This window comes from Apiospora aurea (genome assembly GCF_038362705.1).
Source record: "Apiospora aurea strain CBS 24483 chromosome Unknown utg000001l_segment0_segment0, whole genome shotgun sequence".
In the NCBI taxonomy this organism is placed as follows: domain Eukaryota; kingdom Fungi; phylum Ascomycota; class Sordariomycetes; order Amphisphaeriales; family Apiosporaceae; genus Apiospora; species Apiospora aurea.
The window spans coordinates 3587283-3610184 of NW_027117388.1; the positions used below are offsets into that span (position 1 = coordinate 3587283).

General features: G+C 52.7%; 10 protein-coding genes across 10 annotated transcripts; 3 read left to right on the top strand and 7 right to left on the bottom strand.

Moving 5' to 3' along the window:
* Positions 1-472: 472 nt before the first annotated feature.
* Positions 473-836, bottom strand: PG986_001109 (uncharacterized protein; the record flags this gene model as incomplete). Its single annotated transcript, XM_066837331.1, has 3 exons — positions 473-564; positions 637-645; positions 716-836. The coding sequence occupies 3 exons, from the start codon at positions 834-836 to the stop codon at positions 473-475; spliced, it is 222 nt and encodes a 73-aa protein (XP_066706224.1).
* A 1188-nt stretch (positions 837-2024) lies between these two features.
* On the top strand, positions 2025-2999 carry PG986_001110 (uncharacterized protein; the record flags this gene model as incomplete). Its single annotated transcript, XM_066837332.1, has 1 exon — positions 2025-2999. The coding sequence occupies one exon, from the start codon at positions 2025-2027 to the stop codon at positions 2997-2999; it is 975 nt and encodes a 324-aa protein (XP_066706225.1).
* Positions 3000-3823: 824 nt separating this feature from the next.
* PG986_001111 (uncharacterized protein) lies at positions 3824-4600 on the bottom strand (the record flags this gene model as incomplete). The annotated part of the gene is made up of 3 exons (XM_066837333.1): positions 3824-3833; positions 3993-4322; positions 4470-4600. 3 exons carry the CDS (start codon positions 4598-4600, stop codon positions 3824-3826), a joined length of 471 nt encoding a protein of 156 aa, XP_066706226.1.
* Positions 4601-6032: 1432 nt separating this feature from the next.
* Positions 6033-7134, bottom strand: PG986_001112 (uncharacterized protein; the record flags this gene model as incomplete). The annotated part of the gene is made up of 3 exons (XM_066837334.1): positions 6033-6831; positions 6883-6941; positions 7102-7134. The coding sequence occupies 3 exons, from the start codon at positions 7132-7134 to the stop codon at positions 6033-6035; spliced, it is 891 nt and encodes a 296-aa protein (XP_066706227.1).
* A 590-nt stretch (positions 7135-7724) lies between these two features.
* PG986_001113 (uncharacterized protein) lies at positions 7725-8882 on the top strand (the record flags this gene model as incomplete). The annotated part of the gene is made up of 3 exons (XM_066837335.1): positions 7725-8077; positions 8328-8505; positions 8574-8882. The coding sequence occupies 3 exons, from the start codon at positions 7725-7727 to the stop codon at positions 8880-8882; spliced, it is 840 nt and encodes a 279-aa protein (XP_066706228.1).
* A 479-nt stretch (positions 8883-9361) lies between these two features.
* On the bottom strand, positions 9362-11256 carry PG986_001114 (uncharacterized protein; the record flags this gene model as incomplete). The annotated part of the gene is made up of 5 exons (XM_066837336.1): positions 9362-9968; positions 10030-10091; positions 10154-10779; positions 10857-10956; positions 11029-11256. Coding segments are annotated over 5 exons (1623 nt in total), but the record flags the coding sequence as incomplete, so codon positions are not given.
* An 869-nt stretch (positions 11257-12125) lies between these two features.
* Positions 12126-12467, bottom strand: PG986_001115 (uncharacterized protein; the record flags this gene model as incomplete). The annotated part of the gene is made up of 2 exons (XM_066837337.1): positions 12126-12285; positions 12415-12467. The coding sequence occupies 2 exons, from the start codon at positions 12465-12467 to the stop codon at positions 12126-12128; spliced, it is 213 nt and encodes a 70-aa protein (XP_066706230.1).
* Positions 12468-13039: 572 nt separating this feature from the next.
* On the bottom strand, positions 13040-13809 carry PG986_001116 (uncharacterized protein; the record flags this gene model as incomplete). Its single annotated transcript, XM_066837338.1, has 2 exons — positions 13040-13625; positions 13706-13809. 2 exons carry the CDS (start codon positions 13807-13809, stop codon positions 13040-13042), a joined length of 690 nt encoding a protein of 229 aa, XP_066706231.1.
* Positions 13810-14462: 653 nt separating this feature from the next.
* Positions 14463-21430, bottom strand: PG986_001117 (dna polymerase epsilon protein; the record flags this gene model as incomplete). The annotated part of the gene is made up of 3 exons (XM_066837339.1): positions 14463-20524; positions 20573-20715; positions 20814-21430. 3 exons carry the CDS (start codon positions 21428-21430, stop codon positions 14463-14465), a joined length of 6822 nt encoding a protein of 2273 aa, XP_066706232.1.
* Positions 21431-22074: 644 nt separating this feature from the next.
* PG986_001118 (uncharacterized protein) lies at positions 22075-22714 on the top strand (the record flags this gene model as incomplete). Its single annotated transcript, XM_066837340.1, has 2 exons — positions 22075-22417; positions 22476-22714. The coding sequence occupies 2 exons, from the start codon at positions 22075-22077 to the stop codon at positions 22712-22714; spliced, it is 582 nt and encodes a 193-aa protein (XP_066706233.1).
* Positions 22715-22902: the final 188 nt, after the last annotated feature.

Here is a 22902-nt window from a genome sequence, read left to right on the forward strand (position 1 = left end):
CTAGAAACCCTTTTCAGACAACAGCTGGCTAGTGCTGGTCCCTGAGGTGATGTCTATTACCTTGATTGGACGAGTGATTAAGGATGCTGGAATGACGATGTTCATCATATTGCCAAGGACCAAAGTCAGTAATCTCAGGAGCATTAATACGAAACTACGCGGGACACCACCGAGCGTAATCGGACAAACGAAGCTCAATACTGGGCAAACAAGACACACCGGAGGCAAATCTGGAACCGACTTCATGCCGTCATTATCCGCTTGTTGACGCCATAAAGGAAGGAATATATTTGGTGGTATACTGTTAGCTTGACCCAAATGATCGATGACTCAACCCCTTTAACTGCCTTAATATCGACAACAAAACCTCCAAAAGCATAGCAGTCCATTTGCGCCCTTTGCAGTTTCACCTCAAACACGCTTGACATATAGCTAGCTGGTGACCACGGTCCGGGGGCTATCCAAGGCTCTCTTAAGCGAAGACACCCTTGACCCAGTCCACAGCCCGGCGGTAGGTGCCGTAGCTGGCATACGAGCCAGGGGGCTTGTATTCGCCGTAGTTGCCTAGACAGCTCAGATGTTAGATATCGGTTATTATTCGACGTTTTCATTGCCTGAGTGCCCTTCTTGACATACCGTACTTGCCTGGAAGGTCATTTCGTTAGCTCTTGAAACAAAATAGAGAACGTTTCGAGTAGGGGGACATTAAACTTACCGTAGGCACCGTAGTCGTCTCTCGCAGCCACCGCTTCGGCAGGCTGGGCATCAGCAGCCGGAGCCGGAGCAGCCAGAACGGATGCTGCGGTGGCAAGGACGAGGAGAGCGTTGACCTTCATAATGAATATTGTGATAATGCGACTGCAAGTGCAAAAAAAGGGGTAAGGGTGGTCTTGTCTGTCGAGTTTCGGGTACAGGCTTGTTGAATGCTTTGGAGCGTGATGGACTGATGTTGTCGGCAGATGGAGACGAGCACGTCTTTATATACACGGCTTTCTTGCCTTGGCTTCTCTATGTATCTGGAAGGCCGAGCTGCCTCGTATGGAAGCCATCTACTGCATTTCCCCAGCCCAGTATCAAAAGCTGTCTCCATCCACTCGGAATGTCTCAGCGACATCCGCGTCGACTCGTGCGGGGTTCAAAGGGACGGAGATGGTGCTGAGTTGACGCCCTACCTCTTGCGCTAATGAAGCCCGAGATGACGACAGAAGCAACCAACTACTCCGACTGGACTTGACGCTACAGCCTCGTGAGGACGAGTCCTGCGATATGTCGTGTAGCTACACGAGCTGATATTGTTTCTAAATCGGTCAGCCTACCCCGAGTTGGTGGCTAATGTAAGCGTCAGCTGGGGTACGTGGCGTGCGGAGATGCGCAAGTCCAGCTAATACCGGCATTTATTAGCCAAAGTCTTTGCCCAGTCCTCTTTCAGCTCCCCAAAGCCACGGCCGTAACCCTCTTCCAAGTCCGCACGACCGTCAGGTTCCGAGCCGGCCGACTCTCGGGCAAGACATTGGGGTAAATAGAGCTCAAGTCTTAGAATAGTAGCAGCTTCCAACTAGTGTGTTGTCCTTTCGCATCATGGCGTAGCCTAGAACATTCTCGTCTTTGATGCGATTCGTCCACGTCCCTCCCTGTGCATATACGAGGCTCCAAGTCGAGTAGGGCTGATATATTGCGCGGCCGGCTCTATCGACTTTGTCGACCAATAAGCTCAGACGGCGTGTTCGGGAATGGTGGCAGTGGTCTTGGCTACGGCAGTTATCCAGTAAGGACCATGCATTACCGAGGGATCCGATTCGAGACTCCTGGGACCGTATGTCAGCTGATTGCATTATTGAATTCTGACTTGGGTGGTGGTGGAGTTCTCTGACATCAACAATACTGATTCGACTTCAGCCGCAACCTCCCTAGGGGACTATTCTGCTCGCCTCGGGAGAACTCAACATTGTGTCCCGTTAACTATCATAAACAATTTTACACTGAAACTCTCCCTGAATCTTGACAATACCAAGTCCATCTGCAAGATGCCTGTGGCAAGCACCAAAGAAGAGCAGGAGAAACCTCTGACGGGCCAGTACGACAACGAGTACGACTCAGAAGAAGAAGAGAGTCAAGCAAGAAGACGTCGCAAACAAACATCATGGCGGGAGAACTTAGGCTGCAACCTGTGCATTTTGGCCGTTGCGGCTATCGTGTCAGCAGTCCTCGGGGCCATTTTAGCCTCCCGCAATGTTGATCTCGACAGCAAATGTTCGGCCTACACTTCGCAATACTGTATTGACCCCAAGTTCTTCTGTGCCAAGGCTGTACTGACGGAGATAATAGCACCGGTGTTGAAGGACGTCAAAATCAAATACGATATGGTGTCGTTCAACGGCTCCTTCAAGGCCCAAACCATATATCGGCAAAATGCCTCGCCTGAGGTCGATGCAGCCTGGGAGGCTCTTGGACTAGATTGTATGCTCGCAATTCCCGACCCAAACTCATTCCCTTGGAAGCTCACGATTCTCCCATTTCTAGCACGTGCCGGCGTGATCCCTCTGTCCGAGGGCCCAGCTTCCGGCCTCACGCCGCACCACGTTCAAGTCTCGCCCGAGCACGGCGGCGGCTACTTCGTCAACGTGGAGGGCCTGCACCACCTGCACTGCCTGAACCTGCTGCGCAAGGGGCTCTGGTACAACTACGAGTACTACCGCGCGCTCGGCCTGCACGCCTTCAAGAACGAGGAGCCCATCCTGCAGCTGCACGTGTCGCACTGCCTCGACACCCTCCGGCAGGTCCTCATGTGCAACGTCGACACGGGCGTCCTCGGCCAGGTTTGGTACGACCACCCCGAGGGGCCCCAGGCCTTCCCGGACTTCCAGTCCCGGCACAAGTGCAAGAACTTTGACGCGGTCCGGGACTGGGCCGTGGCGCTGCAGGCGCCGCCGGCCGAGGAGCTGCCGGAGGATTTCATGAAGGCGCCCGTGGATGGTGATGTTATACCAGGAGATATGTAATTGCGACATGTTTACTACACCCATACATGACAAAGGGAACCAAGCCTCGAAAATATAGGATAAATAATGAAAGACCTATGAAAATAATCCGTTGAATATTAGTCTGCATATGGGAGCAAAGCAGCAAATTACCCCTATCTCCTTCGGCTGCACAAGTTGCATGCAGAGTTCACCACCCAGAATGCAGTCAATTGAATCAATTGCTGATGGTGGTAGAAAAAGGCAAAAAAATTGGTTACTGCAGTGAAGTGAACATGGCTTTTGCAATTCATATCCCATTGCTGGAGCTCAGAATAGAAAGAAAGAAAAAGGCAAAAAGAAGTTTCTCCTGAAGACTCGCCTAGGACGGTTGATAGGAAATGGCAGATTGGTCACTCTCCCGAGCCGGATTTGAACCGGCGACCTGTGGATTACAAGGTGTGAAAATTACAGTCCATCGCTCTGCCAACTGAGCTATCGAGAGTGAAGCTAATTGGATGATAAATTGACCGCCTATGGGCAATTAGATATAGCAAGGCTAGCAGCACTCAATGCGACACAGCAACAGCCGTGGCTGGGTTGGTCACGACAACTCCCCATGACCTTGACTTGCATGTCAAGAAGACCAAACGATGAGGTGGCTTGGAAATGCAACCGGTGTCGATTCACTCATGGGCTAGCTGCGATGCAGGACTAATCCGCTGAAAAGGCAATTGTGATGTGGCTCTTTCTCACACATCACCAATGCTGTTCGTGTTATGGTGCAGTAGCTAAGTGATTGGTGCCCCCGGCAATCTTCAATGTCATTATCATCTTCCATGCTTGTCGTCAATCCGCCATCTTCTCTAGCGAATGCTATTTGTACGTGTATATGCGTGTGTGTGTGTGTGTGTGTGTGTATGCCTTTTGCCCAACTCCCATTATGCATCATCAAACATAGGTCCTCATTAATAAAGTGCATCGCGCCATCATTTCCCAATCAATCAATCAATCAATCACTCTGCCACTACATACTTCGTCTGCATCTTGAGCTCAAAGTCGGTGGGCCCTATGTACTGGGTGATCTGCCCGTTGGGGTTGTTGCTGCCCGGCGACTGCATCGTGATGACCATCTCGTTGTCGCTGGTCCAGGTGCCGGAGCGGCCGCCCTCGGCGGTCTCCTTGACCGTGAGCTCGACGGCCTGCTCGCCGACCTGGTGCATCGAGAAGCCGAGGCCGGAGCCGTCCTCGCACTGGCCGTCGGCGATGGGCGTCAGGTAGGGCGTGCTCGACAGGGTGGCGCCGCTGCCGTTGGAGCAGATGATCTCTGTGCCGTTCGCCGAGCGCGACACGGAGAATGAAGTGCTAATTGGTGGCGGAAGTGTTAGTATTGTTGCAGTTGTGCATGCGTCTCGCATGCGAGAAAATGGATGTTGCGGGATGCGAGGTTGTTACTGAAGCAGGTGGGCCTGGGCGGTGCAATACAGAAACGAGGGGGACAATTCGGCTTACACTTGGGTGATGGAGTGCGCAGCGACGTAAGATGCGAAACGGGTCACCTTCCAGCCACTCTCTTGCCGGGGAAGTGCAAGCGCATCGGCGGCCGTGGCCAGGGCAATGGTGATGAGCGAGTTGGCCTTCATTGTGTCGGGTCAATGAATGTTGTGTGTTGGTGTTGCTTCAGCGAATGACGTGAAAGAAAAATGAGAGTTTGGGGAGTTGTTGGTTGAACGAGACGGGGCTCTCTTTTCCGACTATTTGCTTTCCTCTTTTCTTTCTTGTTGAACAGGATTGGGAATGGCAAGCAAGCAAGTGTAGCAGCTAGTCCACCTGTTTATATAAAGTCATCGTCATATTGTCACATAGCTGGGTTTTTCTTCTCTTTCGACGGGGCCCCGATCTATATCGGTGGTGTGTTATTGGCATCTCGTATCGTACCCATCCATACCGTCGCTAGCCATATTAACTTCTGCGCTGTCGCCCAACTAACACTGACGTGGTAGCATCGGCTGCTCTATTCTGGGAGGCTTCGGGGACTCTGGTCTCAACGTCGGCACCCCTCATTGGCTGCCTGGGCTGCAGCACCTCGAAGATACCCTCCCTCTGTCCATCAATTCGTATCGAAAAAAAAGTGTGCTGTCGCGAATGATCTCCTGTTGTCACTCACTTCTCCGTCTCGTTGCGGTGCCTGTGCCAGCCACACTTCGCTTGCGCACCAGAAACCAATTGACTTGCCTGTCTGCAGAGCCTGTTGGTTGTTTGTCCCCGGATGTGACCCCAGCCTGCCCCAACACGGCACTTCCAGGCCGCGCCTGACGTAATCGGCCAGCATCCAGCCCCTTGAGGCTGTCTTACATTCCCGTCGTACCATTGGCAGCAGCAGCCGGTCAGGACGAGCTCTCAGCCTAATTCAGAGTTTGGCACCACGCATTCTCAAAACAGACGGATCGGCAACGGCGGTTCTCTGGGCGGTTCAACGTTACATGCGCCAAAAATCCACACCTACTTTCTGGCGGCGGCCAGTCCGGCGTTTTTTTCGCCGTTTTATCGCCGTCTCTTCCGGGCAAGTCAACCCCTATCAGCCAAGACTCCTGCGCTACTAGATCGCTTTGCATGCTCCCTTCTTCTGATTACCTTGATTGTGTAGAAGATCTGCAACTTGCTCATTTCCTTCGAGACACCTGAGAAGCAATTATGATATCAGCCGCAATAACCGAATCATGGCGAACAGTTAGTCAGTCCGCCCTTTCCTGGCCGGCTATCTGGCATTCTCGAACAGCAAACTGCACTGCTCGGTGTACCCTTTCTCAAGCGAGCTAGTCGTGTTCGCATCGATCCCGCATTTCGCGATGAGTGCCTGATGCTGAGTAGGCAAGGCTCATCCCTGTCTCTGGCTGCTCCTGAGCCGACGTGTCATAAGAGGCGTCATTTGGATACCGAGAAAACAGGGACATAGCTCGACGAGTAGAATTTGATAGATGAAAGATTGTGAATAAACGTCACTCTGTATAACTAAATAACTCTTTGCCAAAACCACTAATGCCATACCCAACTTTCCCCAACTTCCGATCCTATTTAACGAGTGACGACTTTGTTTACTTTACCACCACCTATTGCCTTGGGTCCACAACAGTTTGGAACAGTTGGAATCAGTTGAGATAAGAGTCCGGAAGGAGGAAACATTCTCAACTCTCCATGTATTTGCCAATCAACAACCTGTTCCTTGTGGAGAACTGAGAGAACATCCTGAAGCGTGTCGAGCTGGCGGTCGATAAACACCTTATGTGTTTTGACTACGGTTTTGGCGTGCTTAGTGCCTGGCTGGACGGGATCTGGCCGACCCATGGGGTTAACACGGAAGGTGTACTGAGTCTTGCGGAACTCGCTGCCTTTATCGACATCAGATTTGCTGGTCATTACAGTACCCTGTTCTCCGAGTACGAATTCCATCGAAGCAACGTCCTCGGGACGACCAAGGACCTCCAGGCCGAGGAGCGTGTCCAAATGGTTCGAGGACAGGAAGTTGGCCACCTCTTCAAAGAACTTCTCGTCAACCTTCATGAACCGGTCATCTAGCTTCCCATAACGGAATTCGTATGGGACGAATCCTCCGGACACTAATCTGTATATATGCCCGTGAATTGGCCCTTTGACGGCTGAGACTGGGACCGGCTTTGTCCAGCACACAGGTCTGCCTTCAACCTCGGTACAGGACCCAATCATGACGGCTCCCTCGGGTATACTGGAGTGGCTATGCACAAGATGAAGTCCGTACATCTCATGGGCGTGGTGACGCACGAATATCTCAGCGAGCCGTTGCAAGTTATCTTCCGAGACATCTGGCTGATCAGCATCATCTGGCAGATGATTATATCTATAGCCAATGTTAGATTGATTGAGGAAAAGTGACTGTTTCTAAACTCACGTAGCGTTCGAAGATTGGAAATCGCTGTGCTCAGGGAGGTAGTGAAGCCCTGCAAGTGACTTGGTTGATGGTACGCGGGATTTGAACGGTAGCGGAAGCCATTTCAAGAAACTTTGAAGCTATTCTTTCTCTAGATATATGTGTTTGCTGATGATAGTCTACTAGCTCGACGTAATGGACTGGGAAATAGCGATCCTTAAATCTCTATCATATGTGCACCTCCTTGACGGTATTCCCAACTTGGGATCTCATGGTATCAATCTTGAGGTATTTTGCGACGCCTTTTGAGGCACATTATTGATACTTTTTGCAGTCTCAGATACAGAAGGTTCATTCAAATCCGTTATCAGAGGCACCGAAGTCAGCTCTTGTGTTAAATTGCAGACGGAATCCAGATGATATAAGGCTTCGTTGAACTTGATACCAAACGCATACCGGTCCTTGCATCCCCGTCATTCCAAGAGTGATAAAGGCGACTGGGGATTGTGGAAGTTGCCAGTTGTTCAGATAAAGGAGGGAATAGAGGGTTAGCCCACGTAATACCTCGTCTTTGTTATTTGGAAAGCCTGAGATCGATCTCATGGAGTTAGATAACGAATGAGACAAGTCACTTTTCACAAGGATGCGTCGTATCCCGACATCCGTCACAAATACCACGGCCAACGCAACCCCTTTTGCTTCTGGTCTTCCTCCACCTTTCCAGTAGTCCTCTGGATCATATCTCAAGAAACACCACAAGCGAACATGAGTGAACCACGAGGGAGTTAACCGGTGGATGAAGGAGTCCATCGAAGAATGGTTTACCGAGCGACCCAAGCCTACACAGCAGACCCCTGATGATCATGCAAAGGCAGTTCTCAAGGGCACGTCAGTCCGAACCTGTTGGTATACAGGGTAGTCTCAGTTACACTGTCATTGTGGCCACGGAGAGGATTGTGTCCTTCAGAATCCCAGAGCAAGGCCTCGGGGGCGCGGTTGATAAGCTCGCCGCTGACATACATGGAGACATAGTCCCGCTGGCCACAAACCATGGCATGATTGGACACGACGGCACTGAAAACGGAGACCAGCCTCTACACATTGTTAGCATGCCGTATCTTCCTGGGAGAACGTATCTGGATGTGGGCCCGAGCAGCGCAGTACTTGATGAAAGCACGCGCAAGAAGCAAATCACTCTCAACGTCCATTTGGCCAGGTAATGCCCATTGACATAACCCTCCCCTCTCCATCAATGTACTATGCATATTTGGCTAACCCCAGTTCCAAACCAGATATTTTGCAAGGGCATGGAAGAATCCTCAGCCTGTTGCAGAGTCTCAGTTACGTGAGAAGAGGGACTTCATGCTCGCCAAGCTGGCTATTGTTAAGAAGCGCCCGCAGTTTGACTACTTGAAGCCTCATATAGATTAGCTGGAGAAGGGAGATGGCATTCGGCATCTCTATAGCCAACAGTATCCACAGGCACCGGCCCATGATGACCTCAACCAAATGAATCTTTTGGTCGACGTAGACACGTTTGAGATCCAGGGTATCATCGACTGGTCTCTCGCCAACATTGCGCCCTTCGGTTGGGACTACCACAATGTCAGGAGGCTCAATGGAAATGCCAATGAGCTTGGCTGGGTATGCCAACCATTATTCTCTTGCACATTTTATCTTACTTGCTAACGCGTCGTCTACTCTATCTGCAGACAGATTATAGTGACAGAAGTCTCCTGGAGAAATGTTTCTGGGATGAGTTCTTCACCGAGACTGGAATCAGCGATGTGAAGGAGCAAGAACAGGTCCAACGCGACACAATCCCTGCTGCGACACTTGCTACCATCATCCACTATTGCTACTGCAAGGATCTAGGTGGTACTACTATAGACACAATTCATCCAGAACCACCGGAATATTTGGATGGATGGCTTGGAAACGCACCCTGGGATCATGTAGTTCAAGCTCAGACACAAATTTCAGAGCAGGCCAAGCCTGGATATGATGACAAGGAGTCCTGATAAGCGTCTAGGCTGATCCGGGTGATGGCAAAGAATTGATCATGCCATCGCTGTTGGATAGGTATTGGAAGGACGAGTCACATGAGTGTCAAATTGAAAAACACGGAAGTCCAGCTGCGTCTAGTTAAAGTAATAACTAAAGCGATTGCCTTACCCATGCTTTCATGAGTATGGTTGCAAACCTAGACATAGATGTCTTCGGGTCTAGTCATTTGCTGCCCCTGGTTTTATCAAACAGATGAAAGCTATCTTAGGTGGATTTGTACTCATTGGTTACGTACGGACAATATTGTTGTCCGCTGCCCAATCCACCCCAGGAGTGCAGAACTAGTAGGCAAGATATCTATTTGTTATTTCCCACCAACCTCGTTGGCGCTTTTACCGAGGTTATCATGAGTATTATAGGGTTTGCCTCCCGTAAGCTCGAACACTGCATCACGCCAATTAGTACTTATTCACGCTTCTCTTATCTCTTAGGGCTAGTCCAATGGGAAAACCGAGAACTTACAGTCTACCGGAGCTGTAGCGAACTTCCTGGCCGGCGTCCGCTTCTGAAACAAGTAATCGAGCTCGCCGAACGTCCGGTTCTTGGTCTCGGGGAGGAAGAAGAAGATCCAGACGGCCCAGACGCCGCAGAGCCCAAAGTAGAAGAGCCCCGTCTTGGCGCCCCAGTTCCAGGCGTCGCTGCTGTCGTTGAGCATGCGGGGGTTGAGCTGGTTGACGGCGATCTGGCCGACGACGTAGACGGCGCGACCGAGCACGATGGTCTGGGCCCGGACGCGGCTGGCCGAGGCCTCGCCCACGATGGTGTAGCAGGTCGGGCCGATGGAGATCTTGAAGGTGAAGTTCACCAGGATCATGACGACGGCCACCGCGATGGCCGTGTTGGTCTGGCCGGGGACGAAGCCGAGGATGCCGATGATCAGCATGAGCAGGCCGATGCCGGTCGAGCCGTAGAGGTAGAAGACGCGGCGGCCGATGCGGCCCATGAGCGCGATGGCGATGGCGGTGGCGAAGATGTTGACGGATTGGATGCCCATGCTGTAGTTGAAGGTCTGGACTTGAGGCATACCAGCGGACCTCAGGCTGAGCTTTTGTTAGTGCCCACTCACATAGAGGGTCTTTTGTTTTAAGGCATGACGCTTACAAGATGGTCGCAAAAGAAGCAATGGACTGTCCATTCAGAATTTGGATAATCCAAGCCATGCACTGGAAAGCATTGAGTTGGTATTTCGAGAAAGAGAGCGACGGCTGAACCAAGGAGTACTTACCACGATACCAGTTCGCCGTAGGTTGGTGCCCCCGAAACAGTCCTTGAAGCTCGCATGCGCCGACTCGATCTTCTCCATCTCGTTGGTATGCACCATGAGCGCGAGCGTCTCCTTCATCGACTGCTCCGTGTACAGCCCCTTCCGCGCGAGGCGCCGCAGCGACTTCTCCGCGTCCGCGATGCGGCCCCGGCGGACGAGGTACCAGGGGCTCTCGGGCGCGGCGAGGGCGGCGAAGAAGAGCGGGACGACCCAGACCCACTGGAGGGCGTAGGGCAGCTTCCAGCCGAGGTCGCCGTCGAGGTCGAGCGAAGCGCGCAGGACGCCGGCGGCGAGGAAAGAGCCGCAGCCCCAGCACATGGAGACCCAGGCGGTCAGATAGCCGCGCATGGCGGCCGGGCAGATCTCGGCGGCGTAGGCGGTCGTCAGGGTCTGGAAGATGCCCCACGGGACGCCGCACAGGATGTTGGCGGCGAACAGCATCTGCACGTTGACGGCGAAGAAGAGGGCGAAGATGGTTGCGCCCATCAGCGCCATGGCGCCCATGTACACCCGCCGGGACCCGTAGCGGGACTGGAGCCAGCCGTTCAGCAGGAGCCCGATGATGGAGCCGATGTTGTTGCCATTTCCTAGCGGTCTAGCGTCAGTGGTTTGGCGCTTGGTAGATGTTCAACGGCCAGGTAATTGTATGAGGGGTAATAACAACCAATGGCCGACTGCCAGCTAGTCGGGATGTGCTGCTTCCCATTGGCATCGGGCCATCCGAATTTGTCCAGATATCCCTGATGGCCGAAAAAGTTGTTGACCTTGGAAGCAACGGCCGGTTAGTCCACGTCCTCCCCAGCCACCAACTGGAATAACGAAATCGGATAACTCACCAAACCAACGTCCATACCCTCCATTATGAGAGCCATGCTCAAGAGCACACTATAGACCGCACCGGGCCAGTAGCGGGAGAAGAGCTCCTTCCTCGGGAGTTGCGTCTCCTTGTCGCTGTTGGCGATGGCTGCCTCGACGAGAAGCGTGTCGGGGACGTACTCGGCATGGTCAGATCCGCCCAGCTGACCCTTCTCCAAGTTGGCCATTTTGTGTTTTGAGACGTAAGTACTATGCGCACTCAAGGTTTCTTCTTGATGTCAGTCTGAATGGGAAAAAGCGCCCTTTTTATATAGTCACAGGTCAAAGATTTCAAAGGAGGCTGGGATGTGAGACATGCAACGGCATCCCGCAAAGGTGCATCTCGGCTTCCTTTTCCCCGGACAGAACCCGGAGCCAATGCCGTGTCATCCTTGGGGCCAAGCAGACGTGCCATGCTTCAGACGTTGTGGTCTACCAGAATCAGTTGGCCAGGCTTGGCTCAGGCGGCCCTATCAAGCTGAGTGGCTACCCGAAGCCCCCGCCGTATTACCCCAGATCCTGTTTCCCCATGGGGGGCCCTCCCACAACCCATGCGGTCGGTAAGCGCTGGCGTTCAGGTGCCAAGAAGCCTGGGCGAGCCCGTGATCTCTTCCTCAGGATGCGCAAAGCCTAGACCACCACGACGGCTGGCGTGGGCCAAGCATGCCAAACTCGACTTCCCCTCTTCTGCGCCGTAATCCCCGATGCCAAGGTCGCTACCACGGACTCCCTCATCAATCCAAGGAGATTATGACTGGATCCAGGAACGTCTCTCCGAATCGAGAGACAGGGGGCGCTTACTTCGCTCTCAGCAGCATGCAGCCTAGCCGATCAGCTCTACCAAAACTCGGATCATCAATTCAAGTAAGGTTGGTCTACTATTGGTTATCGGTTGTGGGAACCAGTGGATTGGGGATATTACAATGCCACAGCTCACAAACTTTTGTTTCGTTTCTTATTTTGGTCACCAGTCGTATGGAAAGATACGCGGTTCATTCCGGTTCACTCATGTCTTCGTTTCGTAACTATGAGGTCGACCAATTCAGCCCTAAACAGGTTGCAGTTGGCAAAACACAGTCTATGATGAGTCTATGCTGAGATATGGCTTCTCCTCAGAAGGCTTGATCGCATGTCTCCGTATCCGGGATGGGTTACCATTGCCAGGCGATCTATAGGTATCGCGATCGAAAAGATGGTCGGTATCGGCGCCAAGGTACGGTCCCAGGGACGACAACGTCCTATAAGTAAGATTAGCTTCCGGTATCCAGGTATCGTAATCCGGGAAGAGGATATGAGGAGACACGACCTCCCACGAGTTGGGTACCCAGTTGTTAACGTACATCGAAATATGTTTGGTCATGTCTTACTCGTCGACAAGATTCTCGCCGTCGTCTCCGTCGACGGCGGATCCAGAGGCCATGTTGGTGCGGTCAGCGTCACTCTTGGCCTCTCACGTGTCGGCTATGTGGAGGCAACAAGGGATTAGTAAGTGCAAGAACCGGAGCATTTTGGGTCGAAACGTACATCAGCCTGTCATTAGAAGTCGTGGTCCAGGTGCAACCAGCCCTAGGGCAGCGGATGAGAGCTGGTTGTTGTCCGTCACTGTTACCGTCGGTAGATGCCATGGTTGCTGTGACTGGTTGAGTGCAACTGGCTGATGAAGGGAAAGTTGTATAGGAATTTGTGTTGTTCACACAGAAAATTAGTTTGGTTAGTCTATTTTTCTGCAAAGCCTTCTTTTATTTGTTATCAAACGTGTTATGGCAACATCGACGACCATGGCCCTTGCTGGCCAGCTAACCTTACCGAATTCCATGCTTGACTTCACTGTTAACGCCGTAGATGAAAAAGGTCTCAGAACCTTTAAAAAATTACGACATTGGCAACAAGGGCTATGTCACTTCATAGGAGCACAAATTATCAGTCTCTTTACATGTGTACAGAACCTGGTACTCTCTCGTGTTACATTATCACATTATCACCTTCCCATCCTCACTGGTCGATTCGACCTTGAACGAACCCGACCATGATAGCAATCCTGGCGATCTTAGCGGAAAGCAGTTCACGAGACTGCTCGAACTCCTCGGGGCTGTTCACTCTCATATCCAAGATCTTCATGTCGATGGTGTAGAGATCGCCGACGACTCTGTTCATCTGCTGCTCCACATCGCCTGCGTCCTCGACAACAGGGGCGGCCGGGGCAGCAGCAGCAGCAACAGCAGCAGGTTGTTGTTGGCGAACGACCTGTTGCTGGATCGGGGCGATCACAGGAGCAGCAGCGCCGTCGGGTTGCTCTGCATCATCTGGCTCGACGCCCTGACGCTGCGCGGGATTCGCATTCTCCTCCATTGTGGCGCCGCGGTGGACACCCTGGAGATGGTTTCGGAGTGCCTTCTCAGAAAGAAGTCCCTCGCCATAGCGTTTGCAATTAGGCTGATGACACACCCACTCCGTATTGATGTTGTGGTGTTTGAACTCGTGAGTACGGACCGAGTCCAGACGGACCGAAGTGTAGGCGCACTCGGAACATCTATGGTGATGTGCGTGGCGACGTGCGTGCTGCGTCTTGTTGTGATGTCTGGGCAGAGGCAATGTATAACATTAGTAACGCATCCATCATGGTAACCAAACCAACCTATAACGGGTACTCCTACATACCGCATACCACGCTTGTCATCAAGCGTGGTGGTCCAGTCGCAACCCTCGCGAGAGCAGGGCCAGGTGTTGACCTGTTGCTGACTTCCGTCTGAACCGTCCGACATTTTCCTTTAGGGGGAAAGAAAAACCACCCAGCGTGCTCAGAAAAGTGCAAAGGGGATGGTGGTGCGGACGAATTTGTTCGAGAAGTGCATGTGCAGAAGCCCAGGTTGAGGATGGCACTGTCGAAAGCGGCCTAGAATACGGATTTTGAGCGCTCCGCTATTGTCCGTCAAGTCGCCGACTCCTTTCGTGTTTTTTGTCTACCTGTGCCACACCCGCAGAACACTTTGCTTTCCATTTATGGCGTGGTTGGGTTAATAAACCGACGACCACTTAACCTCAGCTTAGTATGTATTCATACCCCCATGTGTTGGGAAGAAGAAAAAAAATCGTCTGATAGAATATCGCGACTACTGCGGTAAGTCAAGATATTACTTTAGGGGGCAACTGCCAAGAGTGAATGCAAAGACCTCATCCCTCAACTCCATACAAAGCCGCAAACGCGAATAAATCCAAAACTGCACAATATTCTGCGGTCGGCGACGATAAGAAGTTGAAACAATTTAAACAATTGCTATCTATACATGTCCTGTGGCCTGATAAACAGGAGTCACGTAAAGGCCGATATCAACACAAACTCCCCAACTCCAGCTATGAAAACAAAGCGCCAGTCATCATACCAGTAACCGATCCGCAACAGCAAGAAACCATCGAACTACAAACTGCCCAACACCTCCTCCACCACCGCCGTCAACATCCGCATACCAAACCACTCAGCCACCCCCTGGTACACCGCCAACTTCCGCAGCATCTCATCCCGCTTGACACTCTCGCCCCAGGCGCCGGAGCAAGTACAATGCTCAGCGAACTCGTTGAGACGGACGCCGCCGCAGCGCGTACACTTCACATCCTGGGTGGTCCACTCGACGACGACGCGCTCGACGTCGGCCATGAGGCGCTCCTCCACACGCAGGCGGTCGAACTCTGCGTCGCAGAACCCGCAGCGCCAGCTCTTGGCCGCCGCGGCCCGCCTCAGCTCGCCCTGGATCTGCTCGGCGGGCGCGTCGGCGGGAAGGTTTGCGGTCACTGTTGCCAAGTCCGGCAGTAGCGCCTCGTCGCGGCAGAGGTCCCAGTCCCGCGCCAGGGTGCACTCGGCGCAACTCCACTGCGCGATCTTGAGTGACGCCGAGGGATTGGCGAACGCCGCTTCCTTGGAGAACTCGCGTACATCGAAGAAGGCGAGGAGCTCCTTGCGGAGGAGGCGGGCCTCAGTCGTGATGTTCTTGTCCAGAGAGAGGACCTGCATGAGCGACTTCACGAGCTCAAGCACGGCGTTCTTGCTGGTAAAGCGCTTAGTCTTCTTCGATTTCGAAACGGTGGATGCATCTTCTTTCGAGAAACGGGAAAGGTTGTCTTGGGTGCCCGGTAGGACAGGGATAGACCAATCGGACGCCAGTTCAGGATGCAGGAGTTCGCGGGCTTGGGTGGACAGCAACCCCTTGATCTCCCTCTTCAGGGGCTTCTCGAACTGTTTAGTGAGGATGATCGCATCTCTCTCGCCTTCCTCTCCGTCCTTGATCGGCAGCTGGGTCAGCCGTGGCGTGGAGTTGGGATCACCACCCTTCAATGCCCCTGGTCGCTTCAGTGCATGCATGATCTCAATGAACTCAACGACCCAGTTCTGGAAGATATCCTGAAGGCGAAGTGGCAAGAACATCTTCATCTGCCAGTTCATGATGACCTCAAGCTTCTGGGTTTCGGCCTCGATGACCTCTTGACACGCCTTTCCACCAAAGTTGAACTCGTCATACCATACAAGGTAGTCCCAGTATTCCTTAACCTCCAGGTCAATGAAGTGAAACAAGGGCTTGCTCTTGATACTCTTGAGAATGTACTGGCTGTAGGCGTAGGCATTGCCCACCTCAGACTTGCTTGTCTGCAAGAGTAATCTGTTCGAATTGGCGAAGACCACCTGGGATCCCACACGTCTGAAGTCCGCCATGAGTTGCAGCAGAGCCTTGCGTGACATCATCTGCACGTAGTAGTGCAGAGCGCGGTCGTACATGAAACTGTCGGGCGATTCGACCCAGCGGACAAGATGTTGAACGAGGATATCTGCCATCGTGCTGCCCTTGCAGGCCTCAGACCACCACGACTTGACCATCTCACGAAGAACGAGGACACCTGCATTGGCGAACGCATTTTCAGAGTACAATGTATCTGTATCGTCAGCGCCGCTCGCGTCGGTAGCAGGGTTGAATGAAACGGAGTTCGCGCCTTCGAGTTCGTTGATTAGGGATGAAGTCAAAATGGTGTTGATGGCCAAATTCCGAACGTCGAGGTCAATGCACACTGAAGCATAAGTGCCAGGGTTATTAACAGAGGGCATAGAGACAGTATCTAGGGGACCAGTAACATCATCTTGCTCATAACCGGCGTGGTCGGGGCGAGCACCGGGAGACCACCAGAGAACGACATTGTTTGTCTGCAACCGACGGGCATACGCGATGTCGATCAAGAAGCGAGGATCATCCCGCTCCAAATTGCACAGGGGGATGTCGCCATACTTGGCAAGGTTCGTGAGATGCTGGATCCAGGCGCCGAGGTTAAGATAATGCGTCACAAGACGTCTTGCGATGACTGATTGCCAACCCAACGGTGGGAGAAGCCCATCGGCCTGATCGGACTTCAGCGGCAGAATAGGGAAGTCGGCAAGGACAGGCACGTCGTGGATGAGCTGGTTGCGCTGAGATGACTGGATCACAAGCATCAACGGCTTGGACTCATCCTTCTTCATCTTCTTGATCAAGTCGCCAACCTCCAGATGTGCCTTCCTGCGCGTGGTGACTTGAGTGACCTTGAATTGCAATGTGCTCTGGTATTTGAAACAGGCTTGCCAAGAACCGTCCTCTGCCTCTTGGAGGCGTCTGGTCATCATCTCGTTGTAGATTTTGGAAACGTTGGGTAAGTCTGCCCCGGCGTCTTTGTTCTTCTGGAGAATGACGATGTGAGCCTGTTCTCCAGCCGAGGAGAATATCCCGAATATCTGGCGTTCGCCTGCCATAACATGTGAGATGTACAAGTACGCCAACGGGTTCGTTGCGAGATAGCCCGTCTTGTTCTTGATAGGCCGCATCAAACTGTTCAAGTCGAATCCTTGTTCCAACCCTTTACCAAGTACGCCGGCTTGGCTCTGGTCGATAGTGGTCAAGTTACCCAGCTGCAGGACGGCTCGGATGTTCAGGGGCACTTGACGCTCATAGACACCCTCAACACTGGGATGGTTGAAGAGTAGAGAAAACTTCTCGGCCTCGGCAAAGTAGATCTCTTCAGGGACTGTAAGCTTGAAGAGATGCGTCGATGAGTGACCATTCGGCAGAGTATGGTTGACTTGCTCCGCTTCGCAGCCCTCAACCTCAATGTCAGGCAAATCTTTGCCCTTGAGGTTTAGGAAGACCTGGCGTGGTACTTTGATGTTGAGTGTGTGGATCTTTGAGTCAATCAACACGAATGCGCTCACGATACCAGGGTTGTCAGTCGCTCTGAGCTGCAGGAGCTGCCACGTATTCTTAAAGGTGACCTCTGCCTGGTTGCGGAACGTCTGCTGGATGTTGCTGCCCACATTTCCTCGACGCTCACCAAAAAGATGGCGGCGTCTGATACGAGCGGCCTTCTGGATCTTCCACTTCTGCTTTTGGTACTCAAGGAAAGCAGGATAGTCTTCAGAAGGGTCGGGCATCTTCTTAGGCAGAGTTGCAAAGGGGTCGATGTTCTCCTTGTCAGGCTCCGGGGACTTGCGCTTCTGCGCAGTCTGGGCAGGCTGCGAAGCGCCAATGACGGCCGAGGTGCTCTTAGGTTTGAGGAGATTCGCACCATAGTCCTCCAGGTCTTCAAGCCTTGGCCCATTGAGATTCGTTATATCTTCTAATGGGCCCTTGTTGAACATGTCGGTCATCTTCTTCTGCTTCATCTTATCATCCTTGATGTTGATTCGTCTCTGGAGCCAGTCCGGATGAGCCACACGGGGCACCGGATTGCGCACCTTCTGCAACGCAGCAGGGATGGTGATGAGCTTCTGAATGACAGAGCCCAGACGTTCCAGATAGTAGTCCCAATCGAGGAGAGCCCGAGGATCGGTATCCGACGGCTCTTCCTTGAGCCATTTGGTCAAGAACCTCCGTTTGATTTCGGGTTCAGCAGAGAAGATGGCCACCGGGATGGCGCGCTCGGTGACGGGTGCGTTTCTAGGCTTGGCGCATATAATGTACTTGCAGTTCAGCCCCTTATCCTTGACCATCTGCTCGCCGAGGAATTCGGCCAGGCGCCTGGCGGTCGTGATCGAGGTGGACTTCTGGGTACCATACTCTTCGAGAGTCTTGGACATACTTCGGTTTTCGCAAATCAGGTCAATAAGTTCTTCATCCGCCAGCGTTTTTCCTTTAGTGTTCAGCACATCCAGCCACCTGTTGGCGACCTTTGCGACAGCGCCATAGCACTCTGCCAGCGTGGTTCCTTCCAAGAAGAACTTGAAGATCTGCTGCTGGAAAATCTTGATGAGCTTCAGCTCACCACGACGCTTGACCTCGAACCCCTTCAGCTCAGCCAGACTACCGTCATCGTTGAAGACGGCGTATCGCTTCTTCAAGTTCTTGTCCTCCTCCTTTGAAGTGGGCAGGACCATGGCCTTGTAGGGACCGTCCACTTCGAAGAAGATGGAGTTATCGCTGTGTGTCTCGTACTTGAAGTTGACGGGATCGACAAGTGTCTGGTATTGATGGTTGGTGAACTTGGCGTGGACCTTGTGGTTCAACATGACGCAAGGATATGAAATCGCAAGCTTCTTGCCGTTCTTCGTCTTGAAGACGACGTTCTCAGGAAATGTGGCTGGCAACATACACCAGATACCATCAGTGTCCAGCTCAAGAGGTCGACCTAGTCGTTCGACAAGCTCTTTGGCAAGCTGGATGATTGTAGCTCCGGTTAAACATGTGACACCGGCCATTTCGAGGGAATACCACCGTGAACCCTTTCGCATGGCGTAACCATAGAACGAGTTGAGAATGACTTTATGGGCAAGCTGAAGCGAGTCGTACAACACGATCATCTTCTTCGCAGCATCGACCTCGGAGCTTGGGGCGCCAGATGACCGTAGAGCCTCCGTCTTGCCCTTCCAGACCTTGGTCTGGCCTTTGTAATCGTAGCGCCGGTCTCGGAAGTCCCTGACAGTGTTGACGTAAAATGGGTTTTCTCTCTGGCAGATGATGGCCTCACGCACGATGGTAGTCTGGTTACGAATCTTGTGGTAGACCTTCTGACTGTACGTCGTCAGGCGTTTCCTCACAAGGTTGGCCTGCTCCTCTTCTGACAGTTCTGACCATGACCGCATCGGAGAGTTGGGATACCTGCCAGGGAATCTCTCATTCTCCAACGCGTGCCGGATCATGTTGTACTCGTCGCGTTTGGCGGGCAGGTATTCGCCTCTCCAGGCCCAGGGCAGCCTCCTGTCACAAGTTTTGCCGGGTCGGTTGAAGTCGCATGCTGCGCAGTCCGACTCCGGAATCAACGAATCTGGCTGTAGTCGGTTGGTCGTCATGATATTGGGATACATGGAGGCGACATCCAAATGATAAATCAAAGGGTTCTCGCTCCGATTTGGTGTCTCTTTGAGCTTCATCAACTTCTCCGTGATCTGAGCCTTGACTTCCTCGTAGTTGGTAATGTCGTCCAACGACTTCTTCTCTTCGACAGTGATACTGAACTTCAGGGCAGCGTCCAGGTCGTTGAGCAGCTCATCGATAGCTGTAGTGTCGACAGCGAAGTTGACCGGGATATCTGCACGAAACACGCCAGCTTCGATACTCTCGACATGTCCACCAACATAAGTTTCGGCGTCTAGCAGATGGCCTTCCCAAAACGACTCCTTGGGCGCAATGTACTTGTTGGGAATCACAATGTTCTTCTGATAGGCCTGCACCATCAACAACATTTCACAAAGTGTACCCGTTCCTTTGCGCAACACATCGTCGCCACCCAGGGGCAAAATCGTACAAAGCGAGAAGACGAAGGGATGAATGTACTTCATGTAGAGATAGTACGTCGCAACAGCATCGGACACGGAGTACTCGGCCAGAGTCTGCGGCCTCTCGGCGGCGTATGGCGTCATGAGTTCGGGGTCAAGCTCGTCGGGATCGTAGCCAAGCTTGGCGACAGTGACGGCCTTCAAACCACGAGATCCTTGAGGAAGATAGGAGTCTCGGTTGACCCAGGCAAAACAGTCCATGTGTACACCATACGTGCACTTGTAGATGTCCTCACTGTCCTTCTTCCAGCCAATCTCGCGATACATGTCGATTCCATTGATGCTCGCTCTCGTCTCCACAAAAGGCCAATCGAAAAAGTCTCCGTTGTAAGTGGCTATTACTGAAGGCCGTGCCTCCTTGATGTGGAGAAAGAAGCGTTCTATTACTGCCTTCTCGTCCGGTTCGTTGAAGATCATGAAAGGTCCCGGGTATTCGGGTTTTGGCGTATATTCAAAGTCGGATATGTCTTCGGAGACAATCTCTCGATTCGTGATTAGGAAGCCTTGGCCGTCTATCATGTATGAAATCATCATAATTTGATCTACCGCCGCATCGGGAAACTTGAGAGGCAGTTTTGTGGTTTCGATATCGAAGGCCATCACGACCGGATCTGCTGGTGCCAGCCTTTCCTCGTTCAAAGTTATTGTAGTCACGCCGTGTTTGGCCTCCACGAAGTACCATCGTCCGGCTCTTATACCTGGTTCTTGTCAGTATCGTCGCATAGAGCTGTGATCGAAGAACTGACCTGTATCCATCATTACTCTTACATGGTACGGTACATCGTACTCTCTAATATCGACAATGAAGTCGCTCGCATCGGCAAAAGAAGCATTATTTCGTCTATCGTCATCTCGTGAATCGTCAAAGAGGTCGAAGCCGGCTTGTTCGCTGTGTTCCCGTTAGCAACAAGTTTCCCTTCTACTTTCGGGTATTGCCTCTACCACAACACCGCAATTGGCTCTGGCAAGGGGAAACAATAGACTTACGCAGCTACCTCGGCGTAAACATCGGCCGCATCCATCGCCTTGCGGTTCTTCTCGGCCAGGGGCAGAATGTCTTTCCTTGCCGCCATTAAGTCGTTCACATTCCTGAAGATGAGTTGTAGGAACGTCCTGCGATGCCCCAGCAAGTGGTTCGGCAGATTCAGGTCCTCCCGTTCGACCTTGTTGACGTTTTTCACCACGCCGCCGCCGGGGGCTCGCTTCACCCACTCCTCGACGTCGCTCTCGTGTCCCCTGCGCACCGCGATGAGGAAGTAGGGTTCGAACTCGAGGGATGCCTTGAAGGAGTTGCCGTCCTCCTCGATGAAGTAGCAGTCGAGGGCGGCGCGGCCGCCGTCGCCGTCCTCGAGGCCCAGCGTCGTCGGCTGCAGGTTGACGAGCCACCCTTCCTTCTTGCGGCCGGATTCGTACCGCGTATAGCCCATGGACTCGTCGATCTGCTGGGCGAGGGCGGCCCGCTCCGCCTTCTCGTCGGCGGACGTGCCCTCGGCGCGCGAGGAGGCCGCAAAAGTCTGGGGGCGGCCGCCGTGGAAGGCCTTCTTGCCGCCGCGGCGGGCGACACCCTTGGTGGGCTGCTTTCGACTAAGATGTGTATTCGGCATCGTGGAGGGCCCTCGTGGTATCTATCGGTTCGTGGGATATGAGGTAGGGTATGGGACCACACTGTCCCTCCTCAAGGAAAAGGGAAGAGATCAAGTAGCATACACTTGAGAAAGTGGTCGAAAGATAACCATGAATTGCGCCAATTGAACCAAATGAAGGCCTACCCAAACTGCTATGCAAGAATCTAACGATCGACAGTATTTGGGAGCCCTTGGCAGATTTCGGATTACTGAGCGAGTATCTGGCAGTCAAAGCCATGTACCAGAAAATCAACATGGGCAATCCAATCTCCATCCATGCAGAAGCCGAAATCCACTAAAACGCGGCGCGTGCAGACGACGCCAGGACGCGTCTGACCTGCACCAAAAGCGCGTTCGGGTCGCCGAACTAAAGTGGTTTCCACTAAAGAAGCCAAGCAGCACTAACAGAAGACCCTCTCTAAATGCATATGCACCCCTCCAGTGATCGCCCGCGTCATAATAGCTTCCCTTAATCGGCCTCGAATTAGCTAGCGTTTTTTGTGCAGCAGATACATGGGTATCGAAATCGATCAATTGCGCCCGAAAAACGAGTCGCCGTCCAACCACCGGAGGCACGATATACGTACTCGGCCTCACCTCCCCGACGTCCACACCCACACACCATGTCGCAGGATAACCAAAGGCCGCCCGCTGTGCGTAGTCCCCCGCCGGGCGCCACCGCACCTCCCGACCATGTAAACCAGCCCCAAGCATATGAAATCTTCCACGGCTCGAAGCCCGAGGACCGAGATGGCAGCATATCGACGACCGCAGCGTCGGCGAGCGCCAATGCGGCGCCACAGACAGAGGGAACAGGAAACAAACGGCCAACCGTGTCGGATGGGTTCAAGACCATAAAGCGGGACGATTGGTTCAGAATACATCAAATACCGTGCGCAAGAGAGGGCTTCATGACCGGCATTGTGACGGGTTTCGTAACCGGGTCAGGCAGGCTGATAGCTGGAGGTAAGTTACGGATTACTTTGCTTCAATCATGGCCCTTCTAAATATGCATAAATTACAGGCAAGTTATCTAAGGGCCTGAATTGGGGCGTTGGTGGATTCCTGATATCCAGCCTAGTCGGCTGGGAGTATTGCCAAGCTATGCGAAGGAAGGAAAAGGCCGCCATGGCCAGGGTCGTAGAAGTCATGGATCGTAAAAAAGCAGAGAAAATGAAACAGGCCGAGGAGGCGGCACGGAAGCGCAAAGAAGCTGCGGAGAAGGCCAAAGCAGAGTCTGCAAGGTGGTATAAGTTCTGGTAAAGCCATTCAATCGCATCCGATAGATGATACGGTTCAGTCTTGCTTCTCACGCTTCTCACCTCATTCTAATACCCAGTCGTGCTGTGTATATATGAATCATGTTGGGCTATAGCTACTTACCCACGTCGATAGGGTAAAATATATAATAGAAGCTGCTCTTGAGTCACATGTAAAACGCCGATTTCCCA